The sequence below is a fragment of the Rhinichthys klamathensis genome, unplaced genomic scaffold, assembly GCF_029890125.1.
Source record: "Rhinichthys klamathensis goyatoka isolate OS25496 unplaced genomic scaffold, OSU_Roscu_1.1 h1tg000189l_1, whole genome shotgun sequence".
NCBI classification, from domain to species: Eukaryota; Metazoa; Chordata; class Actinopteri; order Cypriniformes; family Leuciscidae; genus Rhinichthys; species Rhinichthys klamathensis.
In genome coordinates, this window is record NW_026606716.1 from 1,002,429 (window position 1) to 1,022,235 (window position 19,807).

Here is a 19,807-nt window from a genome sequence, read left to right on the forward strand (position 1 = left end):
TCTGTCCATGATAAAAGTGTTCCACATGGCTCTGCGGAGGTTAATAAAGGCCTTCTGAAAATGAAGCGATGTGTTTGTGTAAGAAAAATATCCATATTTAAAACTTTATCGACTAAAATAACTAGCTTCCGGCAGACTAAAAGATGAAAGTCATAGACACCTAGGATGACTTCAGGGTGAGTAAATCATGTGCTAATTATCATTTTTGTGTGAACTATCCCTTTAATAAGGAAGTTCATTCCTAAGTTTCTGCTCTGATGCACACAGATCTAGACAGTCTGGATGGCTACATCCCTGATCATGGAGACGATTCCCAGTGGATATGAAGATGAAGACCTGATTGAGCTGGAAGCTGTTGGGAGATCACACCGATCAGTGAGATGTGGGCACACACACACACACACACACCATACAGACAGCCTGGTGTAAATCCCATTCATAAAAGACCGGAGGGAAGTAATAACTCATTGTTTTTTGTCTTGCAGTTGATCTGACTCATGGGGACCGAGAAGACCTAGAGGCACAGCATTGCCATGAGCCCAAACACACAAATACCCTGCAGAGGAACAGCTGGTCCTCTTCAACACAGATGGTCCTGTCCTCCATGCCCAGTCGCTCTATCAGTGAGAGAATGCCTCGATACGCTTTCCCAAAGAACTTTAATTCATATTAAACCAAAAATCATGGCTGTTTTACTTCAAAACATAATAAGCTTACTACTTAATAACAAAGATAACAAAATAGTATTTGCAAACAAATGCTTGTGAATAAGCAGATTTAGATCAAGTAAGGCCGCCGTCTAATAATTCAAAGGCCCGTCGTCAGTCATTTTGTATGCACTTTTTTATGTAATTCATGTTAAATTGCAATTTAAGTAGTGTACGTACACTTCACATTCAACACAATTGGAATGATTCTGGAAATTTCCTCTGAAATGACATTTGCGATTTCTTTTAATCGGTTTCTGATTTCTAGTGCATGCATGCAGTCAGTTTCCCCTAAGTTCCCTCAGGTGTGCTAGCAGAGTAACACAGGTGTAGAGAATCAGCTATTCCTTTTGTGCATGTGCTGTCTTTCTTTAAAACAAATGCCCATTTTTATTTTCCTATCAAATGCAATGCCGTTTATTCATTCATTTACTTGTAGTTTCTTGTAACAGAGCTACTGTACTTTGAGGTTCAAAACAGAATAGTTTTCTCCACTTTATAGCAATGTGTTCATCAACTCTGTTTCCACTGTTAAATATGGAAGCTTGTTTCCGCCACAGAATGAAAAATAAAAAAGTATCGCTTGATATAACGTCGCAATTGCGAGTTATAAAGTCAGATTTGCGTGATATAAAGTCGCAATTGTGTTATAAAGTCAGAATTGTTTATATCTCGCAATTCTGACTTTATAACATGCAATTGGGAGATATAAAATCCGAATTGCGAGATGTAAACTCGCAATTGTGAGATAAAAGGTCGCAATTATCTTTTTAAATGTTTTATTCTGTGACGGAAACGAGCTTCCACAGTTAAGTGTACAGTGTCTTTTCTCAGGATGGAATCAGACCGCTGTGCTCTCCCAGAACCAGAGCCGATCCGCCAAAACGCGAAGAAGACGAGCGCCTAACCCTGTCTCCAGCACTTCCAGCGCTGCAAACCAGCATGTGTTTAGAGGGCGGGAGGACTGCGCTCATGATGGTACGCGGCAGTTAAACACTCACAATGCCAATCATTTCAATCAAACAGGGCTCATATCACGAGGAATCACTTTTCGTTGATCTTTTAAGATAGAATAATTTGATGTGGTGCGAAACACTGTAACTTTCAGAACTTCGTCCCCAGTGAAAAAGTTTAATGAAACTGAACTGGAAAGACGACTCGTTCTAAACTTCTACTATTTAATGTCACTCTTATATATAAGTTCTGTCATGACAACTCTCTCATTGTTTGACATGGTAATGGACATGGCGGTGTTGAAAGTACGGGACTTGCTACTGCCAATACATATATCCAGGAGTCTATACAGGTGGAGCTGGGGAAGGTGGAGGGTTTCTGAAAGCGTGCTGCACTGCTACAGCAAATTCTGACCGAGTATTTGAAGGATGTTCAGCGAGCTCATTGGCTGCTCATTCAGCTTTAATCAATCAGTTGCGCCCTATAGAGAATGATGTGGTTGCAAGCAGATTGAGTTGAGGAGCGACCAGCCTGTGCCATCTGGAGTTTCATGACAGAACTTTGTATAGCAACAAGAAAGAGAGAGGAAAATGTGCAAATGTTTTAACTTTATTCACATTAAAGTGGACCTCAGTAAACTGACACTGCCTTTGTTTCTGTGTCCTGGTCCTAGCTACCCAAAAGGAGGAGCTGCTGAATAAACTACAAGATTTGCCTGCTGGAGAATGTGTACGTCTGTTGCGTGAAATGCCTCTTAGTGTCTCTAAGAAGCGTGAGATCAGGTACAGAATTCATGATAGTACTGAATTTGATACCATTAAAGCTTCTTAAAAAATGTATTTAGGAAACAATAATTTATTCTTTGTGTGAAAATTGTTCATTTCTTTGAACAAGTCTTTGTGTAACCTTATCTAAATGTGTCTTTTCAGAGCTTTATGCTTCGGCTGGGAGCTTGAACAGCCTCTCTCTGAAGACAGAGCCCTGTGCTGCCATCAGTTTAAAGCTTGTTTCCTGAAGGTGACTTTTTGCACAGTGACTATCAGATTAACATTAATACATATTTATTTATATTTATTTCATTTGGTAATTTCCATGAACAGTGTTTAAATGAACTTGATTTGAAACTTGCTGATGACGTGTGATGCGTGTACACGGAGGCATGGAAACACTTTGCATTCGGACCGATACCGTTATTATCTCTCTGTGAACTACAAGAACTTGCATTTGTGAAAACCGTGATGCCATGCACACAGGGCCGTCGCTAGTGGGGTGAAAGGTGGTGACAATTATAGGGGCCCCCGCTGCCCAGGGGGCCCCACAAAATCCAGCAGTTATACTATTTAGGCCCCTGTTGTATGAATAATTCTAATATTTATATTAGTTGTATGCCTGAGATTTAAATGAAAACCACAAAAACGTGCAATTTGGGTAAATATTTTTCCAAATATCTGCTTCTCTTACCTCCATAAAAATGGTTTAGTCCGACCTAAAGTATTTATTAATTATTCAGTCAGAGTCAGTGACAAACATCAGATGGACCCAATAAAATTGTAAGTCCCGCCCCAGCTCGTGAACAGAACCAGTCAGAGTTGAGGCGGCAGCCTGAAGTTAACGATGAACTTGGTGGAAGAGCAGGAGACTGACTGACTGAAAAATGTCGGGGAAAGAAAACATAAATCAGGTACCAGAAATGCCAGGAAAAGACGGAGAGGGAGGCAAGGAGAGTGGTTGTATCCCAGTCGATCAAGACGTTCTTAAAGACCGGTTATATATTGTTATTTCGCTGGGAATTAGAAAACTTCCGTCTACAGTCTGCCGTGTACAGTCATTTTTTATTATCGGTGCGCGCCGCAATCGACCTAATGATTACGTGGTCTAAATTCCTTTCTTTTTACACTATTGTAAATAGAGTTTTAAAAAAATTACACGAGTCACGACGCATTGCATTATGCATCTGACCTGCCGGCTGATGATATTTAAAACATCGAGAAAACACGAATACAACACACCGCACTTGGATGAATAAATGTATTCGCTTTATTTAATAAGACAATGAATGGTTTTATTTTTTTAATTAGACTGCATTCCTGTCAATTTCTAAATGTTTACTTTTTGATTTATGAATTATAACAGACTGATGGGGAAAAAAAGTATTACTTTTTAAAAATTGGTTTTATTATTATTTAACAATTTCTTGCTTTTTGTTAGTTTTTATTAGTTGTAATTTTTAAATAAACATTTAACTTTTAAAATAAAGGTTTTACAACAACATCACCATCTTCTGTTATGTGGGCCTCCATGTTCATCTATTGTACAGTATATGATATTGGTGGAGGGTGGTGGGGGCCCACATCGATATTTTTTCATGGGGCCCCGAATCCTCTAGCTACGGCCCTGCATGCACATGCGTATTACGTGTTCAGTCTACAGGCGCGTAGTGTTTCTATACAAAGTGACATCACCAACTACTGGCCTGGCACGAATAATACAGTGTTTTAGTCGTTTCCACGGATCAGTGTGAACGGGGATCGTTTTGACGACTTTGGCGTATGTACGTGAAAAACGCAAAGGAAAAACGTTTCTGTTTTTAGTACAGTGTTGTCATGTAAAATACCCTAAGGAAACTAACTAACTAGAAACTAAACTGAAAGGATATACTAAAGACAAAGACAAATGATGGTTGGTAAAATATATATATATATATATATATACACTCACCGGCCACTTTATTAGGTACACCTGTCCAACTGCTCGTTAACACTTAATTTCTAAGCAGCCAATCACATGGCGGCAACTCAGTGCATTTAGGCATGTAGACATGGTCAAGACAATCTCCTGCAGTTCAAACCGAGCATCAGTATGGGGAAGAAAGGTGATTTGAGTGACTTTGAACGTGGCATGATTGTTGGTGCCAGAAGGGCTGGTCTGAGTATTTCAGAAACTGCTAATCTACTGGGATTTTCACGCACAACCATCTCTAGGCTTTACAGAGAATGGTCCGAAAAAGAAAAAACATCCAGTGAGCGGCAGTTCTGTGGGCGGAAATGCCTTGTTGATGCCAGAGGTCAGAGGAGAATGGCCAGACTGGTTCGAGCTGATAGAAGGGCAACAGTGACTGAAATAACCACTCGTTACAACCGAGGTATGCAGCAAAGCATTTGTGAAGCCACAACACGCACAACCTTGAGGCGGATGGGCTACAACAGCAGAAGACCCCACCGGGTACCACTCATCTCCACTACAAATAGGAAAAAGAGGCTACAATTTGCAAGAGCTCACCAAAATTGGACAGTTGAAGACTGGAAAAATGTTGCCTGGTCTGATGAGTCTCGATTTCTGTTGAGAGATTCAGATGTTAGAGTCAGAATTTGGCGTAAACAGAATGAGAACATGGAACCATCATGCCTTGTTACCACTGTGCAGGCTGGTGGTGGTGGTGTAATGGTGTGGGGGATGTTTTCCTGGCACACTTTAGGCCCCTTAGTGCCAATTGGGCATCGTTTAAATGCCACGGCCTACCTGAGCATTGTTTCTGACCATGTCCATCCCTTTATGGCCACCATGTACCCATCCTCTGATGGCTACTTCCACCATGTCACAAAGCTCTAATCATTTCAAATTGGTTTCTTGAACATGACAATGAGTTCACTGTACTAAAATGGCCTCCACAGTCACCAGATCTCAACCCAATAGAGCATCTTTGGGATGTGGTGGAACGGGAGATTCGCATCATGGATGTGCAGCCGACAAATCTGCGGCAACTGTGTGATGCCATCATGTCAATATGGACCAAACTCCCTGAGGAATGCTTCCAGCACCTTGTTGAATCTATGCCACGAAGAATTGAGGCAGTTCTGAAGGCAAAAGGGGGTCCAACCCGTTACTAGCATGGGGTACCTAATAAAGTGGCCGGTGAGTGTATATATATATATATATATATAATTTGTAAAAAAACCCGAATTAATTTAATATCAAATCAATAGATTTTAACAACAAGGCAAAGTCACTCTTCAGTTGTCTCTCAAGAAGACTGGTTTTATATCTTCAATGCTTTAACGATGTAAGGGGGACACAAATTTGTATATAAATCACTGTTGAAAATGACATTTTTAAACATTTTAAATTTAGATTTCTGCAGGTTGATATTGAAAACCCGCCTGCACTTCTTTTTGATAGGTTTTGTCTGGTTGCTGGTTAGGTAGACTGTCACTGCAGAAATCCCTTCAGCTCTGGCAGAAAGTGCTTAAAAACATCAGTGCTCGCTTTGGCACCGGGATCCTGTCCTATTTCATCTTCCTCAGAAGATTGTTACTCTACAACATCCTCTTCTTCCTCATCAACGGCCTTTTCCTGCTCCTGCCACAAATCTCAAATCCACCTCAACCTTCAGAAGATAAACCCACTGACTTCTGGATGCTTACTGGCACGGTAAGGATATATATTTTAAAAAGCAAGTCCTTTATATTAGGGTCATTGTTTTTTGTGGATTCTTTTTGGTATAGGTGATTCATTGGCTAAGGGAAAAGGACATCTTTCCCATTCCCTGTGAATTTAAGTAAATGCCCTGCTTTATATTACTTACCGAATGCTATTGTTTTTTGTTCCTCAACAGGGTATTCTCACAGACTCTGTGATGTTCTATGGCCACTATACCAACTCCACAATTGGAAATTGCCAAGCTCAAACTAAAATGTGTCCTCACAATTACAACATACCCCTGGCATATATTTTTACTATTGGAACAGGCATGTTTGTTACATGTGTAATGCTTGTTTACAGGTTTGCCTATTTTCCGTACTCATTGTTTTAATTAATTTTCACACCATTAGCTTGATTAAACCAGATTTTCTTTTTCCTTTCAGGATGTCTAAATCATTCGAAAAAAGTTTCTGCACATTCAAGACTACTGGTAACCTATCTTTAAAGGTTTTCTGCTCTTGGGATTTTAAAGTCTGCAGGAAAAGGTCTGTTAAACTGCAAGCGGTGAACATCTGCACTCAGCTGAAGGTTTGTGGAAATATGGCTTAATTCATGTTAAATCTACTTTATCCTCCACAGCACTAATAATTAAATTTCAGTATGTCACACACATGTTGGGATATTTGAAGACATGTATGAACAACAAAGTCAGATAAAATGTTCTATTCTGCACTCTCAGAAAACAATAAATGTGCAAAATCATACCTTTAGGGGTACAACAGCTTATCACTGGGGAAGTACTCTTGAAGGCAAAACTTTTTACCTTATCTACCCCTAGAAGATGCTTATTAGTTCCTTATAATAGTTAATATGTACCATATGTTATATGTAAAACCTGTTACAAAAACCACTAACTCACGAACTGCCCAACTAAAGGAAACACTGGTCACCATAATGGTGACCAAGCATTTTCAATAAATCGTCAACATCTAAACCTCTGTTAATTCTCAATAAGAACTTCTGTAGACGTATGACAGAAATAAAGTCAGTCTGGTTAGTAATAAGTGAAACTGATAATGCTGTTTGAGTAGTTGTTTAATCCTCCTCTGCTGAGATCTTGAGAGATTCAATGTCTTTTGTCTTTAGTTGATTTCATCTAAGGCTGTGGCTGGAAGTCAGTTATAGTTCTTGTGTTTCTCTTTTTTCTGTTCTTGTTGTTTCTCTTTCCTTCAGTGTTTCTGCTTGTTGACAGCAGGTGTTCATTACTAATGCCAAATCATCATTTATTTAATCACTTAAGTATCTCATTCACTTTAACTCTGATTCAGAGTTATTTTCACTTTCTGTAGAGAGGTACCAAATGTTCTCTGAGCAGAGTTAATTTAAATCTGGGGATTTTGCTGTATAGAATATGCATATTAGTTCCTTAGAATAGTTAATATGTACCCTTAAAGAGTCATTCACCCAAAAATAAAAATTATGTCATCCTCATGTCGTTCCAACCCGTAAAACGTTTTTTTTTTATCTCCGGAACACAGACCAATATATTTTTAATTAAATCTGAAATATTTCTGTCCCTCCATTGACAGTCCACGCAACTACAAATTTGACTCTTCAAAAAGTTCAAAAGGAAATTGTAAAATGAATCCATATGAATCGAGTAGTTTAGTCTACATTAATTTCTGAAGAGACTCGATTGCTTTATATGATGAACAGATTTGATTGAGACTTTTATTCACACATAAACATTCGTCATCACACAAATCAGATATGATAAACGTAAGCACAAGCATGTTCACTTGACTTGTGAGAACCAATGAGGATTACTCTCACGTTACACAGCACGTTTGAGCCTCAAGAACCAATGAGGTTTTCAATGGAGTGTACCTTGAATGATTTGTGCTCTTCACAGTGCACTATACGGAGGGAAATGTGGAGAATGAAGTGTACCCAAGCTTTTAGGGTTAGCTTTAAGGTCTCCCTATGTCTCAGTTTGTAGATCCTGCCCCCATTTAAAGCTTTGAGATCTCCAGCCTGCAGCTAAACCCTTCTCAAGCCAGACGCCCACTGGCTGGTCAACCACTTTAACCACCCAGAAACTACTTCAGATGTTCCAAAAACCACCAACAACCTTATGCTGGTTTTAGTGTGGTTTTGGTTTCCTATAATTTTTTTTAGTTTTTGATTAGCTATAGTGAACTATGCATTCAGTAGAGTGTTATTTCTTATTTATTCGTTAATCGGGATTTCTTGTTAGTAATCAGTAGTTACTGGAATGTTAATATTGTGTTACTAATTAGTTCCGGTGTAGTTATTCATTAATGACGGACCAGTATAAAGTGCTATTGTCATTTGTTTAATGTAAAATACTTCCCCCAAGCCCATTGCACAAGACTTTGTGAAAAGTTTGGTAACGCTTCCTTTTACAGTACAGTACTTACGTGTACTTACAGTGTACTTACCTAGAAAGTACTGGCTAATAAGGTAAGAACATGGGTTAGGGGTAGGTTTAGGGGTAGGTTCAGGGTTAGTACCTAGTTGTTACCCAGTAATTATAGTTACTATAATAAGTACATAGTAAGTACATGAGTAACAGGACTGTAAAAGGAAGCGTTACCAAAAGTTTAAACACTGTAGCACAATCAACACTGTTTTTTTAAACAATTGACTTGGCATCATCAGCAAAACCACTGCTGGAAAGTCTGAAGCAGGACAACATGTTTGTCCAAACAATGGAAGACAGGGACAATTCTGTTTGGAGACACTAGTGGTGCATAATTTACCCACTTCAGCTTTAACAATGCATACTAATTTGTTGACTCTTACCATATATTTGAGTCACTCTGCTGAATGTTTGTGTTTTAGGAAATGCTGTCAGAGCTCGGCTGCAGAAAACAGAAGAGGAACTTGTGTTCAACGTTGGGCTGGTTGAGTGTACACTTAATAGTGTGGTCCGTTTGCCTACTTTGCATTGGTGCCTGCATGCTGGCTGTTTACTACCTCCCTCCTTACATTGAGCAGGGCGGACTATTGGTAAGGGTCTGGTCATAGTTTTGAATAGACAACAGGAAGGCAACAGGAAACTTAACGCTTATTAAATCACACAAATAATGGCGGAAAAGACCAGTCACATCCTGTTCAGTTCACACACCAGTTATTTTTGCTGCTTCATTACATTGCAAACAGCTTTACGGGCCCTTCAACTGTATTCTCTGGGTAACTGTTTTCTTCAGATATCATCTGGACTCCACGCCTTACTGATACGCAACTTCTTTTTAGGGTGTTTTTTGACACAAATTTGACACAAATTCTGTGCTCATTCTCAAGAAAAAATCCCATTTCTATGATACTGCAATTGATCAAGTTCTCTGTTCAGTGTGCAATGCAAAATAAGTCATAAAATAAAACTCTTTAAATTGTAAAATGTAAATGTGCAGAATTGTCCCCATTCACCAAGTTACATTGTTATGGGTTATTTAGAAAACTTTAATGTCATTGAAATGCTCACAGATGTTTCCTCTAAAATGCTAAATGAATTTCTGAATTCTTTCCTAAACCCCGTTATGCTGTGACATTTAAAACTAAAATGTTCAGTCTGAAATGGCATTTCTTTAGAATGGGCTTGATATATTATCTGGCATATTGTTTTTGAATACTTTATCTGACATATTGCGTGTGCATGTCTTTATCAAGCCTGTTCAGGAAAATGACCCAGTCCGTTTGCTGACCCTGCCTTTGGTGGTGTCGTGCCTCAGTCATCTACTGCCTGGTTTCTTCGACAGCTTATCCAGGGGGGAAGATTACAACTCCCCAAGTGTTCGCATTTACGTGTCCATTGTAAGGTCGGGGAATCATTTACTTATTTGCTTATCATTCTTTCACTAACTATTTATTCACTTCCTGTCTGTGAGCTATGAGCATGTTCCATTCAGTGCAGCAGGAAGCAACTTTAGCATGCTTCATTGATTGCCTTTAAATCTCTTTATATTTGCTGCTCACTCTAGTGACATTTTAATGCAGTCTTGCATGACTCTTATCTTGAAAAGTACTCCAAACCTTTTAGACACATTGGCCTATTTGTCTGTTTAATAAGCGAGAAAGTCATTCTACCAAACCATTAAGATCATTTACTATATAAAATTGAATCTGCATTTTCCACATAAGCAGTTGTGTCAAAAATGTGCTTATGTTTGTTGTAGTTCGTGAACTTTTAGTTTGTATTTCCTTAGTTCCTGGTTTCCTTTGTTCGTTTTCCTGCTCATCCGAATGTTACCATGGTCACCGCCGTTATGAGTTTGTTTGGTTCAGCTGTGTGTGATTAATTACCTTGTTTGTATCTGTACTTAATTCTGTTTTGGTGGTTGTTCGTCTCGCATGTTGGCTTGACATGCTGAGTTTGTAATAAATCGTATGCTATTTTATGATCGTCTTATGTGGATTTGAGCATTACGCCAAACTTAATGATAGGCCCTATTCATGTGTAAGAAATACTTGTTTCCTTACTATGTTGCTAAAATATGTAATACTTTATCATTTAAATGCATGAATACAGAGATTCTTGCACGTTAAAAAAAATATGTTGGCTTTACTTAACTTTTTTATGTAAACAGGTTCCACCGGTTCCACATAACTATGTTTCGTTAAACAAACATAATATGTTCATGTAACTTCAACATCATGGAATTCGGTCATTTTAGCGACCCAATTAAACTGAGCTGATGAGTTAATTAAGTGAATAACTGAGTGATAATTGAGCATTATTGAAGACACCTGATGTTAACAAGCAGAATCTCTGAAGGAGAAAACCGGAATGTTTAAGTCACCATTATGGAGATAAGTGTGTGTTTTAGTTGGGCTCTTGACCATTAACTTATTAACTTTAGATTTTGTTTGGTTACTGTACATGAGTTATAACAGCCGGATGAACAATAAACAAAGGTCATCTGATGGTGTTGATTGTGTTTTAACATAATCATTATTTCACAATCATTTGACCTGAGTCACTGAACTTATATTAAACCGAATTTCTGAGTTAAGTTTACCTTACGGATAATAGCAGCACTGTCATTGTAGAGCATACTATTTTTAGACTTTTCAATGCAATTCAAATGATCAAATCAATAAATAAAAAAGAAACTTTCTAAAAAATGTTTTGAATAGGCACACACAGACATCAAGAATCAGCCTGTGAATCTCAACAATGGTGACAATTATAAAGCATGTTGCAGTGCATTCTGGGTGCCACCAATCAAAACTCATTCATGGCTCCCATCATGCATTGCTGCATGAATAAATAATGAGCTTATGATCTGTTTGTCACCATTGCTGAGATTCATATGCTGATTCTTGATGTCTGTGTATGCCTACTCAAGATATTTTTTAAGAAGTTTATTTTTTATTTCTTGATTTGATCACTTGAATTTCAATGAAAAGGCTAAAAATAGTATGCTCTACAATGACAGTAAGGTAAACTTAACTCAGAAATTGGGTTCAATATAAGTTCAGTGACTCAGGTCAAATGATTGTGAAATAATGATTATGTTAAATCACAACCAACACCATCAGATCTCCTTAGTTCATTGTTCATCCGGCTGTTATAACTCATGTACAGCAACCAAACAAAATCTAAAGTTAATAAGTTAATGGTCAAGAGCCCAACTAAAACACACACTTATCTCCATAATGGTGACTTAAACATTCCGGTTTTCTCCTTCAGAGATTCTGCTTGTTAACATCAGGTGTCTTCAATAATGCTCAATCATCACTCAATTATTCACTTAATTAACTCTTTAGCTCAGAGTTTAATTGGGTCGCTTAAAATGACCAAATTCCATGATGTTGAAGTTACATTATGTTTGTTTAACGAAACATAGTTATGTGGAACCTGTGGAACCTGTTTACATAAAAAAGTTAAGTAAAGCCAACATATCATTTTTTTGAGTGCATTTGAAACTAGATTTCGGTAAATTATTCATTATTTTGGACCTGCTTATTTGTCATTTAAATATGTTTATAACTAAACTGATGTCAAATAACATATTTGTTCAGTTCACAAAAGTTCAAGGTTGTTATTATTAGTCAAATATCTGAGTGTTCATTAACAACCTTTCGGTTTCTTCTTTCACAGGAACCTGTTGTTGAAGGGTTGCATTTTTATTGTGCTGTGTCACTATTGGCTCCAAATCGATGAAAGGAATAAAGCCGGAAAGGTGACCAAAATCATGAAACCTGAAGACCTCTTTTAAAAATCCAGTAATGTTGTTATTTCGACGAAACCATTCAAAGCAATATTGATCAAGTAGCCAATCCTCACAGTAAATTTGTTTTGTAGGGTTTATGAGAATGAATGATAATTTAGAAATAAAAATAAATAAAAAACTAATAAAAAAAAAACTTAGAAAAAACTTATTTTAGATATATGTGCTTATTAGTTGAATATGAAATAAAGCAGGATTGTTTTCATATGTGTACAGGACTTGCTGTGCTGGGAGACATTTGTTGGTCAAGAGCTTTATCGTTTGGTTTTAATGGATCTAATAGTTGCAGTTCTGCACATCATCTTTGCAGAGTTTCTGTGGGGGTAAGTTCCCATATAATGTGATGATCCCATATAATGGCCGTGATGTTTAGCCGGGTTTATTGACTCTTTCTGCCCCTTCAGGCTGTGTATTAGAAACTTCTCGTTGAGAAGCAGGAAACTGGAGTTTGACATTGCACGAGATGTTCTGGAGCTCATCTATGGTCAAACGCTTGTGTGGTACGGTCACCTTCTCATGAAGAAACATTACATTTTGTCCTGATGGCATGACACTAACAGTCTTCTCTGTGCTCTCTTTCTCTAGGTTTGGTGTGCTGTTTTCACCCCTGTTGCCTGCAGTACAAATTGGGAAACTGTTACTCTTGTTCTACTTCAAAAAGGTCAATATCTTCTTAGTATTTTTTAGGCTTCATTTGGATGACATTTCATTGAGTTGTAGTCCCCCCCCCCCCCCCCTCCCCAAATGCAATTCGGTAACAATTTACTTATCCTCATGTTGAAACACAAGAGATGAAATGAATCCGTGTAATCATTCGTTCAGTCGTTATTTTATAATATTAATATTAATAGTTAATATTGAAAGTAGAAAAATGAGAAGAGCCTAGTCAGGTCAAATTTATAGCAGCCATAAACCAGAGTGCGCAGCGCCGTTGTTTTATCTATTAAGCACAAATAAAAGCCTGACAATGCAAAATATTCAGTTTTCTGATAATATAATTCACATATTAAAGTATGGCAATACATTAAATGTTACAATTATATTAATACTAACTATAAAAATACCAACAGAGTTGCTTGATGCAAGTAAATGCTTTTATGGTTTCTATGCTGGTTATATGGCAGAATATATGATCATGTAACTTATAGGCTTGCTTGAATGAATGAATGAATGAATTAATAAATTAATGATAGATATAGTGCTTTCATATGTACTACTGTACACCCGAAGCGCTTTACAATCATGTCAGGGGATCTCTCCTCAACCACCACCAGTGTACAGCATCCACTGGGATGATGTGACGGCAGCCACAGAACAACAGCGTCAGTGCGCTCGCCCCACACACACACACACACACACACACACACACACACACACACACACACACACACAAACCAGCTATAGGTGGAGAGAAGAAAGAGTGATAGAGCCAATTCAATGTAAGGGATTATTAGGAGGCCATGATTGGCAAGGGCCAATGGGTGGAATGTGGCCAGGACACCGGCGTTACACCCCTACTCTTTACGAGAATAGGTTTTTTAATGACCACAGAGAGTCAGGACCTCGGTTTAACATCTCATCCGAAGGCTGGAATACCTTTTTTTTAATAATTTATTTTTAAAAAATGTTGGTAAATGGACTTAAACTACCAAAAACCTGTAGAGTAGTGGTCTGGGTTCAAACATTCCGACACGCGAATCATTCACTTGACTGGAAAGAAAGTGAGGCTTCGTTTTTCGTTGATCGCGTGTTTCTCTAAAAACAATATGCGCTCCGGCATGGAGCTTCATGAGAAATTGCGCTGCGTACTCGATACCACGCTTTGAAGCTTCAGTGTCATATGTAACATCACTGGGACAGGGTATCCACCCTGGTGTTTTGCTCCTGCACCCCTTGAGGGAGAAACTTTTTTGGCCGCTTAGAACCTATCGACGACAGCATTGCCTTTGTTGCTGAAAAGGCCAGATGCTGAAATCAGGCCATCCAGCAAGAAAACGTTCTCTTTCTCGAGTGCCCGAAAGGTTCAACCACAGATGCCCCTCCGTGGGGACCATTGCAGCTATTGAACGGGCGATTGCATGGGCTGTCCCAGACTTCCATAACCGTTTCGGGATCTATCCCCTCGCCAGTGTCCAGATCTTTTTGCAGGTCAGCCTAATATGACTGCAGGACAACCATTGTGTGTAGAGACACACCAGCCTGACCCGCAGCTTAATAGACATTACCCACAATGCCAGATGTAATCTTACAGGGCTTGGAGGGTAAGGTTCAAGGGGAGAGATAGCAGGCGAGTCTCCTTCCTACAAATCTCCACTTCAGCAGCACTTACATACACCAGACTTTACAGTTTTATTCCTATCAATATTCAGACGTTTTTTACACTGACAAAGATTTTTTTTGTTGCAATTATTAATGTAATCAATCAACTAGGGTCCTATTGTGATATCGGTTCATTGGGTGCCTTAAGGCCCTTTCACACCGGACGCGTAACAAAAAGGCGAAACGCAAAAGCGAATAGTTCGCGTGCGAATAGTTCGCGTCAAAACCATTCACATCGGTCGCGACGCGAATTTGCGATGTTCAGAGCTTCAACATTCCAAAACTTTCGCGCCGACAGCTGAGAAAACACGGACACTTCTTCATCATCATCATCTTCATCATCATCCAGTGAAGACGAGCTTTTCGTTTTCTTTAAAAGACAGAAAATAAGGTTTTGTGTGCACCCATCTTAAAGAACAGAGAGTCTGAAGGGGAGTATGCTAATCTTATAAAGTAGCTAAAATTTTGCCACAAAGAACCGGCCAAAGTAAGGATTATGCATTAAACATTTGAATTGTTTATTAATAAACTAGTGTTTTCTGTCAGTTTTCGGAATGAGACGCGCTCCAGTTCATGCGCCGGCGCCTCCGTGTCCTCATTATATTGTCTACTATATTTGCTTCTTATTCCTATTAATCCAGGCAATTTGGTGATGAAACCTTGATTAAAATTAAGATACAATTTATACAAAACGAAATTCATTTTAAAGAAAGGCTTTCTACAAAACAAAACTTAATAAGTAGCCAAAATTATGTCTGACCCATTCCAAATGTTTTCGATATTCGGCCATCTTATGATCCTTACTCATCTCATGCGGTTCCCTTTTCATATAGCTAATCAACATAGATGAAATAAAAAAAAATAGCATTATATTATTTAAATGTAGGCCTATATATGAAACGTAGGTTTTGTTTGAGTTTTTTAACTTATAGGCCTATTTAAGCGTCACCCCGCTCCTCTTTACGCACATGCTCTGGTGGGTGGCCTATACATGCATGCAAAAATAATATGAAACACACAACCATGAATGTTGAAAATATTCTAAATCAATTATTTCCCTCCTAGTCAAAAATATTATAAATCATCAGCACGCACTTCATCAACTCGCCGGAGACACCAACTATCCCAGCTATTTTATCCCATGCCTCATTCTTTTGCTGGTAAGAAACACCGTCATGTCATAAATGATAGGGTATGCGTGCGTTGAGATGTGGAATAGGCAATATAAAAATGCTGTCATTATAAAAGGTTTCTAGTTTCAATGTAGCCTATTGCTTGTTTTTAGTTTACATTTCATGTTGTGACACTTCTCTTCTCTCGCACATAATGCTGCTACGTCAGAGCAGCCAAAGCGTCAACAAGCTTCACCTTTGTTTCCTTGTATGTGATTGGCTGAAGCCTTTTCTGTCGCCACAAAAGTAAAAAAAAAAAACGACATCGAAGCGAAAAAAATAAAAGTCGTTTTTTCGCCGCAGCACATTCGCGTTCGGTGTGGAAGCACTCATTACACAAACAGCTGATCAAAAAATAAAACTATCGCGCGATTTATTCGTAGGTCAAAAACGCGTCCAGTGTGAAAGGACCTTAAGGGTACATATCAAGGTACAAAATGTAACCTGGCTGTTTTAGAAAATGGCATGTTGGATTCAGATACAATTCAAGGGTTTATTTCCCAAAATAACAGAGGGAAATCCAGGGGGAAATCACGAGTCCAGTCAAAGAACAAGATGATCCATAAACTGGAACAACCAGAACTAAAACAAACACACACGATACATCCAAGTTAGGGCATCACCAGACAAGGAATATTAGAAACACTGGGGTTTAAATACACTCAAGGTAAGGAGGGGCTGATGAGGAACAGGTGTAAGTGATTAATTACTATGGAAACTTACTTGGGTAACTATGGCGACAAACAAGGGACAGCAAACACAGGCCGGGATCATGACACTAATATACTAATATTTAGAGTTTGATAAGGTACAAAGTTGTCCCTTTAAGGGCACTGCCCCCGTGACAAGCTGTTATACCTTTTTGTAAAAAAAAAAACATCCAATTTCGAAATATGGAAAAGGGTAGCTCAGACATTCTGATAAGCATTTAATTTTGTGTTTCATTGAAGAAAGAAAATAAGGGGGGAACAATACAGGGTTCTAATGGCAGGATGTCAGAAGTGAATATTTTGGTTAAACTATTCCCTTTCCTGCAATGTAGAAAAGAACTTGTGTAATCATTTATTAGATATGTTTTATTGATATTATTAGGATATCTTCTGTCAATTAAGGGCATATGTGTCACCCCCTTTATAGACAAGTTTGATGAAGAACTTCCAAGCACCCAGGAAACACTGGAGGGCCACTCAGATGAGCACTCTCTTCGTCAGCCTCCTGTTTTTACCCTCCTTCATTGGGGCCCTTATGTGTGTCATATATACAATGTGGAGGTTTGTCTCTTCAGAATATTATTCACTCTTCACTGCAAAAAAAAAAAACTATTTTCAATAAATTGGCAGATAATTTTGCTTGTTTATAAATTGGCAGATAATTTTGCTTGTCTAAATTAAATGAGCAAAAACTCATTTAATTTAGAAACAAGAATTAAAAGAAGCATTAATACACACCCACGTTGGTAAAATATAAGCCCATTTTATGATTTTAAAGGGGTATTTCACTCAAAAAATTCAGAATAATGTTTCAGTGGATTTTGTCAGCAGCACACACTCTCTTGCATAATTCATACCAAATGTCCTGAACACAAAACAAATTATTTCAATAATAAAGAGACATTAGAGTGCCAGTGTGTTTTGCTTGCTTCTTCTGTTTTAGGATCAAGCCCTCCTCACATTGTGGGCCCTTCAGGAGCTTCCACAACATGCTCCTCTTAGGCAAGCAGTGGTTCATCGGGCTGGGGAACTCGGATTCCAGTTTGTACTGGCTCGGCAGGGCGTATATTCACTTGGTGGACAACCCTTTGTTCCTCTTCATTTTTGCAGGCCTGTTCCTGTGAGTTTTCCTTGCTTATGGGACTCCTGGGTGAAGTATAGATCAGATTTGGGTCTTTTTTTTTTTACCTGCCATCTCCATCTCTTTCCAGAACCATTATATACATTCACATGCAAGTTTTGGATGGCCAAAAGTTAAACATTGGAAGGTTACAAAAACAGATAGACCATGTGAGTATTATGACCCTTGTGGAAAAGTACATTTTAGCATACTTAAAAGTACTTATTACGGAAATAATATACTTAAGTGTGAACTAAATATAATGTTTTTGGGCACTTCGTATATTTAAAATATAATGAATTTAAATGTAATATTGAATAACATGACAGTTAAAATCATAATCAAGAGCTGTGTCCTAAATGACGCACTATTACAAAGTGCACTTTTTAGAAGTTTACTTGAGTGTATTAAGAAACATTCATGAAAGTGATTCTCTTAAAGTACAAGTGGCATTTTATTTCATTATTATCTGCAAGTACAGTTTTTAAATATACTTTGAAGTACACTACAAATGGACTAGATAGTGCACTATGAATTGGTTCAGTAGAATTAAGTGCACTTCTTTTTCACAAGGCGGTACACTTCAAAAACAGCTTACTTTGTATACTTCTGGAGGGAAAACATTGTCTTAACCAGAAAATGAATTTGCATAATTTAGCAATGAGGGTGGATTCAACAAGAATAGCATTTCAACTTTTATACAGAAAATTGTGAGTGGTGCTTTCCTTGATTCTGAGATGTTGTCAGGATGTTGCTATGTGATTGTTGATTCTTTAAAAAAAAAAAATGTAGTTTGATTATTTAGAAAAGTTGTAGCACACACACCACTCTCCTCTACAAATCGCATGAGGTTTCTAATACAAACGGTATGGGATCTTTTAAAACTTGCGGTTAGTGGTTTGGGCTCAAATAACTAAACAGGGGTTAGGGTTGTAACAGCCTAATGATTTCTTGTTAACATCTCTTCTGTCTTCTTAGGAGGGTGAAGATAAGAAGTTCCTCATAGCTAAACTACAGGCCCTCAATGAGGCGATTGCTCAGCAGAGAGGTGAGCTTTCAGTGCTTCCTTTAAATCAGATTTTTTCTTATTCTGCTTGTTGACAGCAGGCGTTCATCATTAATGAACAATCATCACTTAATTAATCACTTAAGTATTTAATTAACTTTAACTCTGATTCAGAGTTTTTTTATCTCTCTGTAGAGAGGGAACAAATGTTCTCTGAGCAGAGTTTATTTAACTCTGGAGATTTTGCTGTGTATGCATTCAGGATGTTTGACAGATGACAAATTCCACAACTTCTCTTGCGGTTGATTTCCTTGTGAACAGGTGTTTCAATCACCTTGTCACCTGCTGATTACTTGTATTACCCATGAAAGCTGGATTCTACAGAAAACGAATTTGGAAGAATACATTGTGGTAACCCCATACCGCAACCCAGTCCCCCCCCCCATCGACAAAAACATAAAACCTGAAAAACTGGTGCAGCTTATCTAGAAGACGGAACTCAGATTACCACTGCATTTTGGAGTTAGCAAATGATACTGATATTTAATAGTGCCACTGTCATATAATCATATACAAATATTTTGAAATGCACAAGGTTCCTTTTTGCTTATGGAAATGTTTTTGTCAGTTATATATATATCTATTTTGTGTGTGGTTGAGAATGTAATGATAATTTTTTTAATAATTTGGAGAACTGTTTCAGAGAAACAGGCTATGAATACCCTATAGTGAAAAACAATACACTAAAATGTATTTGAAAAATAATAAGTGTCTGAAGTATACTACAGATACACTAACATATTTATGTGCCTAATTTAAATACCCTGCAATTGTACTTTTGGTCTTAAGTGATATTTGTGATTTGAAGTATATTTAGTATGAAATAAATGTATTTTAAATAGATTTTGGTATATTGAGATTTACTTGGTATATTGGTTTATCTATCGGCTGTATTTTGGAGGTCAGTCAATAAATGCAACATATCTGTAAATGAAAATTATTTGTGAATTACTGATTTTTTTTTCTACTATTCTACTATTCTTGTTTATCACATGACTTTCTGAAATGCGTGTGTCTGATTGGTCAAATGTGGCATTCCATGATGAAGTATTTTTGTTTGCATTAACTTTCCTATAAACATAG

General features: G+C 37.8%; 1 protein-coding gene across 2 annotated transcripts; it reads left to right on the top strand.

The window, feature by feature from the left end:
- Nucleotides 1-244: 244 nt before the first annotated feature.
- On the top strand, nucleotides 245-19,063 carry LOC130095258 (transmembrane channel-like protein 6). 2 transcript variants are annotated; one of them, XM_056261950.1, is made up of 19 exons: nucleotides 245-382; nucleotides 486-623; nucleotides 1,542-1,685; nucleotides 2,335-2,443; nucleotides 2,591-2,678; nucleotides 5,838-6,089; nucleotides 6,274-6,440; nucleotides 6,524-6,668; nucleotides 8,946-9,113; nucleotides 9,774-9,922; nucleotides 12,208-12,289; nucleotides 12,554-12,660; nucleotides 12,742-12,837; nucleotides 12,923-12,998; nucleotides 16,966-17,099; nucleotides 17,482-17,658; nucleotides 17,750-17,828; nucleotides 18,637-18,706; nucleotides 18,986-19,063. In XM_056261950.1, the coding sequence occupies exons 1-19, from the start codon at nucleotides 283-285 to the stop codon at nucleotides 19,030-19,032; spliced, it is 2,328 nt and encodes a 775-aa protein (XP_056117925.1). In that variant the 5' UTR covers nucleotides 245-282; the 3' UTR covers nucleotides 19,033-19,063. The 2 variants fall into 2 exon arrangements, with proteins under 2 accessions (XP_056117925.1, XP_056117926.1); XM_056261951.1 differs by lacking the exon at nucleotides 245-382 and having other exon boundaries at nucleotides 508-592.
- The last annotated feature ends 744 nt before the right edge of the window (nucleotides 19,064-19,807 follow it).